General features: G+C 40.3%; 1 protein-coding gene across 1 annotated transcript in view; it reads left to right on the forward strand.

The window, feature by feature from the left end:
* Positions 1-11,420, forward strand: part of LOC101846497 (ranBP2-like and GRIP domain-containing protein 3) — a gene marked incomplete in the record, with an annotated part of 88,555 nt that overhangs the window by 69,626 nt on the left and 7,509 nt on the right. The window contains 5 exon segments of the mRNA XM_035969148.1: positions 258-333; positions 2,026-3,366; positions 7,492-7,619; positions 8,890-9,017; positions 9,670-9,799. Coding sequence (XP_035825041.1) covers positions 258-333; positions 2,026-3,366; positions 7,492-7,619; positions 8,890-9,017; positions 9,670-9,799 — 1,803 coding nt within the window.

Genomic DNA, 11,420 nt, shown 5'->3' on the forward strand with positions numbered 1-11,420 from the left:
TGCGTTGTGAGTTCTCAATACTGAATTTGGATGGTTTGGTTGTTTTTTTTTAAATTACATTTTAACACTTTTTAAATTGATATTTATGTGAGCTATTTCAGCTGCAGGTGCTGTAAAACTTTCTAGAATGAACTGTCCACTTGTAGTATGAGAATGAAATAGACATTATTTTTGTTCAAGTCCATGCTCTGGTTCAGTATTTTGCTCGTCTTGACCAGTGGTTTTTTTTTTTTTTTTGGTTTGTTCTTGTCTTCTAGAATAAAGACATTGCCCAACAGTTCAAGGAAATTTTTGAGAAGTGTCAAGAGGATCTCAGGAACTGTACTAGCGCAGGTGAGGTTGTTTTGTTTGTTTGTTTGTTTGGGTTTTTTTTTGTTTTTGTTTTAAGGTGTTTTTTATGTCTCCATTATTGTAATGCTATGTTGCTGGGCTTTTTACAGTGATAGCATTTTTATTTTTTTTTAAGTGTGGGTGAACAGTTTAAGCAAAAATAATTAGTTTCTGTTGTCATTTCTGCTTGCTTTTAGAGAAAAATTTTGGAAAAGGATCTTTGATGTCGTTGGCTTTTTCAGAAAAAATTTTTGCACTTTGAAAGATTCTGACATTTATTTTTTTGAAAATTCCAATAATAGTGATAGTCTCATCTCTTTCTTGTTCATCTGCGCCGCCCGCCCCCGCCCCCGACTTGAAACTAGAAATTATACTCAGATTTTTGCTTGTTATGTCGTAGTCACATTCAGAAATGGTTGAAGTGTTTAGATGGCTCTTTTCACGTTTGCTTTCGTCATATCCACTTCACTGTGATGTCATAGCAAGGGTTTATTTCAGGGATGCCAAATCTCCGGTTTTTCCGGATTTTTCTGGGTTTTTTTCATACACTTGCAAAGGAAAGGGGAATGATAAAAGAAATGTTTTTGTTTGCTCATTTAAAGATTTTACAAAGTATGTTTTCGGTGAGATGTGACGCTCCGATCATTTTCAGGTTGTTGTTGTTTTTTTTTTTTCAAAAATCATTTGGCATCCCTGTTATTAGATTGGCAGGAATAGGATGATCTATCGGTTCATAGACGTGGACATGAAAACAGTCAAAAAATGCAATCTAGCAGAGAAGTTGAGTAAAAAAAATAAAAAATAAAACTGGTTTACGTAAATTGAGCCTCTGAATTAGTGTTTTAACCTTGAAACAAAAAGTGTAAACCATTTGCTGAAACAAGTGCTTATTCTGTATTCCCTTTTTTTTTTAATAGGAGAAAAGGGGGGGGGGGTCTGTCTGCTGATAATGGTAACAGTGGCTCTAAACCTAGTTTTAACTTTATTGAAGACTCTTTGCATATGGTCTGTTTGTTCGCACTTTCAGTTGTTTCAGATAGTGATAAAGTCAAACAGGTCATTTTATTTCTGACTCGGTCCTCAGTGCTGTGTTGTTCAGACTCCTATTCGAGTTTCAAAGCTCTGTGTGTGGGCTTTTATATTTTTTTATGACTATTTCTTTTGCAATGATGCATTTTTTTGGGGTTGTATTTTTGCTTTTAATTTGTCATTATTCTTATAATTAACCCTATCCGTACGCCGTGGGGTCATTTTGTACCCCCGGGTTTGTACTCTTCACATTTTAGAATACTTTTAGTGCGAAGGTCTCTTTGAAACTTTCAGTGTTTCTCAAAAAATCATTTTGACACACTGCAATGCAAAGGGTACTGGTCGGATTAACGAGTAAATTTTCTCTATGGAAAGTGGTGGCACAAAGTTCCCCATGTCATATGGATACGCTAGTAAAACACGGCGTACGGATAGGGTTAAAGCTAATGGTTTGAATGGTTGTGTGTGTGCTGTGAGAGAGATTCAGTTTGGGACTAATAGAAGAAAAATGTGGATTGTGAATGGAGAAGACTGTACATGATACCAGCATTGCTACTGTTTTGTAAGTTGTGGCTTTTTTTTTTTTTTTAAAGTTGTAAGCTGTCTTGTCTTTGGTGTCATTATCAAATAGCATACAATCAGAACTCATTGGTTTTTTTCTCTTAGCAAAGCCTCATCATCAACACTCTGCTGATACAGCTCATGCCCCCAAAGATCAGTCAGTGGAAGAAGACACGAAGTTGAAGCATTCTGTGCACCCTTCGTGTGATTTATCACCAGCTTTTTATGAAACTGTCATGTCATCACTAAAAGTAACACCTTTGGGTGATAAGGGAAATGTCTATCACACAAAAGCTTTGAATGTGGCAGGGGAAGATACAATGACGGCTACGTCATTTACTCAACTTGGTGGCAAAGACGCCGAAGAAGTTATGAAAGCCAAAAATGTCACACCTTTGGGGGATCGAGGCAATGTTTATCACACAAAAGCTTTGAATGTGGCTGGACAAGATACAATGACTGCCTCGTCATTTACTCAACTTGGTGGCAAAGATGCTGAAGAAGTTATGAAAGCCCAAAATGTCACACCTTTAGGTGATAAGGGAAATGTCTATCACACAAAAGCTTTGAATGTGGCTGGACAAGATACAATGACTGCTTCGTCATTTACTCAACTTGGTGGCAAAGATGCTGAAGAAGTTATGAAAGCCAAAAATGTCACACCTTTAGGTGATAAGGGAAATGTCTATCACACAAAAGCTTTGAATGTGGCTGGACAAGATACAATGACAGTATCTACCTACTCTCAACTTGGTGGCAAAGATGCTGAAGAAGTTATGAAAGCCAAAAATGTCACACCTTTGGGGGATAAGGGAAATGTTTATCACACAAAAGCTTTGAATGTGGCCGGACAAGATACAATGACAGTATCTACCTACTCTCAACTTGGTGGCAAAGATGCTGAAGAAGTTATGAAAGCCCAAAATGTCACACCTGTGGGGGATCGAGGCAATGTTTATCACACAAAAGCTTTGAATGTGGCCGGGCAAGATACAATGACTGCTTCGTCATTTACTCAACTTGGTGGCAAAGATGCTGAAGAAGTTATGAAAGCCAAAAATGTCACACCTTTGGGGGATAAGGGAAATGTTCATCACACAAAAGCTTTGAATGTGGCTGGACAAGATACAATGACTGCTTCGTCTTATGCTCAACTTGGTGGCAAAGACGCCGAAGAAGTTATGAAAGCCAAGAATGTCACACCTTTGGGGGATAAGGGAAATGTTTATCACACAAAAGCTTTGAATATAGCCGGAGAAGATACAATGACAGCATCTACCTACTCTCAACTTGGTGATGGCAAGGACAAAAATGTCAAAAGCGGTCCTGCTCAACCTGTCGCTGCGCCAGCTCACGGTGCCAGTCCCAATCCCCAACAGCTGTTTGAGAGCTTCTCTGGATCAGGTGTCCCGCCTGCCGCAGCGAGGGCGCCCATGTGGAGCAGGGGTATGCCACTGCTATGCCTCGGGCTTGGGCTTGCTGGCTTTTTGTTTTGGCAAGTTTAGAATAAATAGTGCTCAGTGGGCTTTTTCTTTTAGAGTGTTATAAATAGTTTTGTTGTGGAATTCATGAGATGTCTCTGAAAGCTATCACCACCATTCCAGAGACTAGTGAGTACAGAACAGGAATGTTTCCTAAAGGAAATGGGGGAACTTTTTTCAAACAGAATGTTGATGATCTGTTGTCCCTGCTATGTTGCAACAGTTGGATACAGTGGGTCTATAATGGAAATAAAATGGGGGGGGGGGGGGAATTTGTTGGTCCAAGGCTCCGGTATAAGTCATAGGTTAGGAATAGCTGAAATCTTTCTGGGTTTTACTTTCTGTGGAGAGTGAACATATTGGTGCTTTACAAAGACGCGACTTGCACAATGGGGAACAGTTTTGCTGCATTGCCATAGTGTCAGACTTGCTTGCCAACACTTAAAGCTTCGAGCATTACTTCTTGTCGTACTTGTATTCCCATCGCAAAGACTGTGTCTTTAACATATCTCTTGCATTTTGACACCTAGAGATTTTTCAATCTTTTGTTCTGGTGACCTTATTCGACCATTGATAGATTTCTATGTTTGGTGATTTTTAAAAAATAATTTTTTTTTAAATTCTATTCAGTCAAGAACTGAGCAGTAAGCATTTGTGAGGCATCGTGGTGAAATCAGGCACTCGTCAAAATAATGAAATTGAAGAAAAACGCATTTTTCCCAACTGTTTGACTGTTTTTATCGAAATTTTGTGTTTTAGCTCAACACCCTTTAAGTTCATATGAAAACACATTTCCATGTGAATTTTACTGAAAACCCTTGTTTAAAAGCACAAAATATGTCATTTTCAGTTTTCAAGAACTCTTTACCTTACCAAACTTTGGCAGCCATTTTTTCATAAATTTTTAAACACTGAAACCAGGCTACCCCACCTTCTTCAGTCGCAAATATCTCGACTTCTTTTCGAACTAGATAGATATTTTTTCTTTGAAAGCAAGGCGAGTGAATTTATAAGCTTTCAGGTGATGTCAATAACTCCACATGCCCCAAAAATTGAGGAGCGCCTGGTTCCAACAAGTTGTGACACATTTGTTATTCACTGTATCCGTGTTGTTTTGGGGTTGTTGCTTTTTTTCCAAAGTGCTGATGTTTTATTTTTATTATCCTTTTTGTTAGGAAGAGGAGACAGGACCGAAAAAGAAAATGTAATTTAGGGTCTTTTTTTGTGTCTTTTTTAAATTCATAGCTTAGTTATAGAAGCACAGGGTCGAGTATGGTTTTGTCAAGTTCCCTCGCTTGCTTGACGACACCACACTTTCATGAATGCTCGATTTATGATTTATGGTTGTTGTTGTTTTTTTCGGGGAAAATGTTTTGGCATCCTCTCTGTGGCTTTGGGATGTTGGATTTTTTTCCTGTTTTTCTTTTTCTGTTTTGTATCCCCTGTGATTTCAATCCATCTCAAATTGTCATCTGAGCACTGTTCAATGTCGTTCCTCCAAATATTATTTGTTTTTACGTCTGTGTGAAAAGCAATTAATCAATTAACAGACTCCAGCACTTGTGTTATTTGCCGTACTTCCAAAAAGTACGTTTTTGCCCTTGTGAGGTTTTTTCTTTGTGACTAACTGAAATTTTGTGATGTGGATAACCTCTGACAAGTTGAGTGGACATGTGTAAAAGTCAAGAACGTTGGAAAGGAAAAGCTGGTCTTTGTGAAAGAATGTTTCTCACCTGGTGTGGTCATCCTGAACGGAAACGAAAAGCTTGTAAAATAATATATTTGCAAGACTCGTTTGCACGTGGTGTTTGTCCCACTCTTTACAACTTTTTGCGTCTGTCAAGGTTTCTCCGCTACTTATTTATCGGTTGTTATTGACTTGATGTAGTGCAAGTACAACTTGAAAAAGCAATTGTGAGGCAGCGTGGTGGAATCAGGCTCTCGTCAGTTTTGGGGCGTGTAGAGTTATTGGTATCATCTTCAAGCTTGTTCACTTGTCTTTATTTGGATGGAGAAAAAAATCAATTTCTCTTAAATACAAGTCGAGATATTTGCGAATGAATGAGGTGGGGGTCACCTGTTTTCAGAGGTAAAATTAGTGAGAAAATGGCAGCCAAAGATTAGTTATTTCCTTAGCTTAAGAGTCTGTGGTAACTGAAAATTTACATTTTGTGTGCCTTTAATCAACGTTTTTCAGACAAATCCAAACAGAAATGAGTTTTTTAATGGGCATGAAAGGTGTTGAGCCAAAAAACAAAAATTTGATAAAAATTCTCAAACCTGCGGATAAATGCAAGTTTCTTCACTTTGATTATTTTGACGAGAGCCTGATTCCACTGCGCTGACTCGCAATTTATAATGCAGTTTTCTATTTCAAGAAGGTAGCTTTTTGATGATTTTACATCAGTATTGTTCTCAATGGCTTTTAATTATTTTGCCGAGCGCTAATATGGGGGGGCTTCCAGATGTGTCTGTGCTGTGATTTTATTTCGCTGGAAGAGGTGTGAACTTTATTAAATGTTTGGCAAAATGTTCGAAGAAATAGGACTTAACTGCAAGATGAGATCCAAGTATGGGCATAAAGGTACTCGAGTGTCTTGTGTCAAGTCAAGTCCTGAATAAACGCAAGAAGATTTTGAGCTCAACGCACTGTTGATCTGTCTCCCACGCAATGGGAAGGACCAGTTACCGAGTCAGTGGTCTGATGGTGTACATTTACTCTGAGCGGAACTACCTTTTGTACTTTTTTTTTTTTTTTGTAAGTGTTTTACGGCGCTCATAACTGCTTACGGTCATATGAGCGCACGGGACACCCCTAACATTTTCAGTTAATGGGAAATTTTGAATTTTGCCCGGGTGGCGGCCGAAGCCTACTCCTATCGATTTTAGACCACCAAGGGACATGGGCCCTCCGAGATTTTTCGCCCTTCTCCGAGAAGGCTAGGTGTAGATCTTTCCTACCAGAAGATCAGGGGTGTGGCTGAAAGACAGCAGTGAGAAGGAGCCAAGGAGTAGCAGTAGAAAGGCTGCAGAAAGAGTCAGGAGCCCAGAGAAGGGGGCAAAGGGAGTTAGGGGGTGGGGGCAGTATGAGGAGACAAAAGCAGACGACCGAACATTGCTGGAGAACGAGAAAGGAGGTGAAAGGAGACAATTTAAGAGAATAAAAATTTTTGATCGCTACCCGGATTCGAACCAGGGACCTGTGAATGAGAAGCCAACACCTTTACCTCTAGGCCTCTTTTACTTTGTGGAAATAAACTAATACTGCCTTGAAAACGTGTGTGCATGCATGAGTCAAATTTAGGTGTGTTGCATTTTCGAAGTGAATAGTCCCTTTTCAACTGACTCATCTTATATATATTCCTTTTTAGCTCCTATATATTGGTCCAGTTTTCGCTGCCCTATTATATAACAGCCTGTTATATTTTTTACACTAAATATTCTTTAGTAGTTTGTACATACTCTTTAGTAACACATAATTTTATTGCTACTTGTATTGTCACTCAACTTTCCGTTGTTTGAACTCTCGGTTATTTTCTTATTAGATAAATGACTGACTTTCTGCACTCCATATTAGATTTTGCTTTGGCTTATATGTTAGACACAGTATCACATGTACTCTTGTGCTTTAGAAGCTAGACTTTTGTATCCTTAGACTGCAGCTTTCTTGCCATGTTTTCTTGGTATTTCTAGCCAATGCTCTTTTTTATTAGCTAATAGTATAGTACTATGCCTCTGACAGGCAGTTCAGAGTTTTCAAAGTAAATACGCTTTTTGATTTCAACTGCCATACACTTATTCTTCAGTGCTTGATGAAATTAACTGATTTTAAATCATTCTTACTTAACACTTTGCCACCTCATCTCGCTGACTGGCGACCCCCCAGTTTCTTTGGATTATCCCCAAAATATGATGGCAAAGTGTTAATACCAGGGAGCAACAGGAGGGATATTCAGTCTCCCCCAGTGATGCTTTGCCTCAGCTCCCTTTACTTTAATCTTCAGCAGAGGGAAGACAACCTTTTGCGATCATTGTGTGTCTGAGTTAACATTTTTTTAAAATGACGACTCTTTTTTGTTGCTGTTTTCAGTAGAGGAGACCCAGCCGGACCAAGAGGAGTATGATTATGATGAGGTGGAAGATGATGAGGAGGAGGAAGAAAGAATTCTCTTTGAAAAAAGAGCCACCCTCAACTCGTACGAAGATGGGCAGTGGAATGTGAGTGTGTGTATTTGAAGCTATAATATGGCAGCGCTTTGATTTTTGTTGTTGTTCAAGGAGTGGTATATTTCAGTGTCACCATGATTTGTCTGTCTGTCTGTCTCTGTCTATAGTTTCACGCCCTGCAACAAACAATGATGATAATAACCCTTCCAGCCCCAGCCATTTTTGTGCGCTCCCTAACCCCGGTCCCAGCCAATACAGCAGTATTTCAGAAAAAGAGGCATGCATTCTAAAAAGTGATATAGTATCTTTGTAATGAGGTTTAGATAACAACATATAACAATTTTTTAAAGTAAATGAACAAATATTATGAAAATTAATGTTTAATTAGGTTTGCTAATTTAAAAAAATACGCAATTCGGTCCCCTCCTAAACTGAAAATATACGGTCTTGGGACGGTGGGAGGTGCAAGCGCTGCTGGAAATATACGCGCTTGGGGCTGGAAGGGTTAAAGAATAAAGATCGCCTACCACTCAAAGGAATGCCGCCACCCCCCTCCCAGGGCAATGCCACTGACCGAAGTTTCTTTAGGCCATTCCCAAAGAGAGGGGTTTTAACATGTTCGTATGCACAGTAGAATTGTAAATGAGCTGATTTATCAATGTCGTGCTCATACTACTGTACCGAAACAACATAGGGGGGAACTGCTGTTTTTTCTCTCCTCATCCTTACTATTGTCATTTTCCTCTACTTCTTTTGTATGTTTGTCACTCTCTTGTGAACTGCTATATCCAGGGTGCCTTGATAGTCGAGGCAGACTTTGTGCTGTTGAGGCTAGAGAGGTGAGCAGAGTAAGCCTGATTCCCCGTTTGGACTTCTCTGTTGACATCCGCCCCTTGGCGCTCATATGACCTTATACAGTTGCGAGCGCCGTAAAAATCTTACTTTAAAAAAAAAAACTCAAAGGAACTAAACATAAGGGGTTTGGTTTTGGGTTTTTTTGTGTTATGTGGGTGGTTGGCGGGTGCTCTGGTGTGGTTTGCTTCTTCTTTCCCATCAAACATCTTATCGTCCTTATCTCCCCCTTTTTCTTTTTTATGTTTGTTACTCTCTTGTAACTGTAACACCTCTAATCTTCTGGCGCTCATATGATGACCTTATGCAGTCGCGAGCGGCGTAGTAGTACCTCTACTTTACTTTACGTTTCCGATCCAGCGGCCATTTGGGTTCTAGCCCTTTAGTCTGTCGATATGGCAAAGAATTTACAGGTTTGTGCCTCTACTAGAACTAAAACTAATTTGTATTTGTGTGTCATCCTGGCCAGAAACTTGGCGTGGGGACGCTGCTGGTGACCTACAACGAGGACGTCAACGGCAACATGGTGTCCTTCGCCACGGACGATGGGGTCAGGGGCTGCAGCCACATCATCTGCCGAGAGCACACCATCACCCAGTGAGTGGACCTGGTCGTTGTTGTTGTTGACCTCGTTGTTGTTGTTGTTGTTGCCTTTATTAGCTCTTAGTAGTGGGTGGTTGGCGGGTACACTGGTGTGGTTTGCTGCTTCTTCTTTCCTATCAAACATCTATCTTCTTTATTCCCCTCCCCCGGGCATGCCACTGACTGAAGAGGCTTTTTAGGCCATTCCCAAAGGGGGGAACATATCTCGTTCTCATGCACAGTAGAATTGTAAATGAGCTGATTCAATTATGTCATGCCCATAACTGTGTCTGAACTAGAACAGGGAACTGCTGCTTTTTCTTTCCTAATCCTTACTGTCGTCATTTTCCTCTACTTCTTTTTTATGTTTGTCACACTCTTGTGACCCGCTGTTTCCGGGGTGCCTTGAAAGTCAAAACAGACTTTGCGCTGTTAAAGCTAGAGCGGTGAGCAGAGTAAGCCCGGTTCCTTGAAACTTTTCCCTTCTTTTTTGTGTATGTTACTCTCTTGTAACACCTCTAATCTTCGGCACTTATATGACCTTATTGTGTTGCAAGTGCCGTAAGACTCTTTCTAGAACTAAAACTTGTTTTTTGTTGTTGTTGTTGGGGGGGGGGGATGATTGTTTTGTTTTCTTAATTTCTTTCTTTTTCTTTTTCCCCACCAGTGAACCTACAGGTCGCTCCTGTGAATGGTCGCCCTTGGATTACGCTACAGACGAAGCTGTGAGGAAACATTTGTCGGCTGCCTTTAGCTCTGCGGCAGCTGCTGCAGAGTTTGCAAAGATTTTCATTGAGGTAAGGAGTACAGGGCTAGTTTTTGTCTGGGTCCGTTTTGTTTGGGTTTTTTTTTTTTTTGTAAGTAGAGGTTTAACGGCACTCGCAACTGCATAAGGTCATATGAGTGCCAGAAGATTAGAGATGGTACAAGAGAGGAACAAACATAAAAAAAGAAGAAGGGGAGATAAGGACGATAGATGTTAGTTCTATAGGAAAGAAGCTACCCCACACATCTAATTGCCTCTACTCCTCAAGACACCAATTAGAACAAACATGTAACTATTACCGAATGGCATCATGCAGAAGAGTTAACGCTCAGATGCTACTGGATCGCTAACAACAACAACAACAACATAGGAAAGAAGAAGCAAACCACTCCAGAGCACCCACCAACCACCCACTGGGTCAAGTTTACATTGATGCGTTCGAATTATTCAGTGAATTCTGTTGACTTCTTTCTTTCTTTTTCTTTTTTCTTGTCTTTCCTGCTGTAGTAATGAGATGCCACCAAATGTGAACACCCACCAGCATTTTAGCATTTGTAGTTCTCATCGGAGTGAGGAGGTTCTTCTGTTTCTTTATACTTTCAAAAATGTTTCTGTTCTGTGGATGGTTGGCTGGTGCTCTGGTGTGTTTTGCTCCTTCTTTCCTATCAAACATCTTATCTTCCTTATCTCCGTTTCTTCTGTTTTGTGCTTGTTACTCTCTTGTAACACCTCTAATCTACTGGCGCTCATGTGACCTGATGCAGTTGTGAGCGGCGTAAAGCCTACTGAAATAAAAAAATGTTCAACCATTTTGTGGCTGTGCTCTCAAAACAGCCCTTGACGTCTTTCCGGGTATTGACTTGTGGCAAAGACATGGAATGAACCAGCTACTCCTCGGGTTGTGTGTGTATGTGTAGGTTTGTTGTGGGTTTTTTTCTTTTCAGGGGAGGGGTGGGGGAGTGTTTATATTGACTATTGAACGTACTCGTGGGCACAGATAACAAACTCTCATAACTCGAAATCACAGGCAGCTTGTAAAATAACAATACGCCATTCCGTGACTGAACTGCTGTTTTCGTTGTATTGGCAGTACGGTACTGCTTTCTGAAATATCCTTATTTATATGTATTTGTTAAATAACTCATCTCGGAAAAATCAGGAATTTTGTTTTATACATGCTCCACGTGTTTTTTGTTTTTTTTCAAAGACATTTTGTAAACATGCTCACCTGTACTGTGCAATGCAAGTGGCGTCGGTAACCTAGTGGTTAGGCTACCGGACTCGTTATCGTGAGATTGCGAATTCGGGGGTTCGAGCCTCAGGTCGGTCCGACGTTGTGTCCTTGGGAAAGGCACTTTACATGAACTTCCCACTTCGCTCGCTCCTATCGGAGACGGACGTTAAACTAGGAGATCCCGCCCCTTAAATGACTTAATATACCATTTTTTGTACTATGCAAGCTTTTTGACACTCATGTTTGAAAGGGGAATTGTGTTGGGAGTGGGGAATAGGGAAATTAAAGCAGTCCACTTTTGAGTCCCACAATTTGGCTTTTGCTTGTCTTTGACAGCAGTTGCCGAGAGACTTAGACTTAAAAGTGAGAAAGACAACTTCCTCTTTCTCTCTCTCTCTCTCTCTCTCTCTCTCTCTCT

The sequence above is a fragment of the Aplysia californica genome, unplaced genomic scaffold (assembly GCF_000002075.1).
Source record: "Aplysia californica isolate F4 #8 unplaced genomic scaffold, AplCal3.0 scaffold00120, whole genome shotgun sequence".
Lineage (NCBI taxonomy): Eukaryota > Metazoa > Mollusca > Gastropoda > Aplysiida > Aplysiidae > Aplysia > Aplysia californica.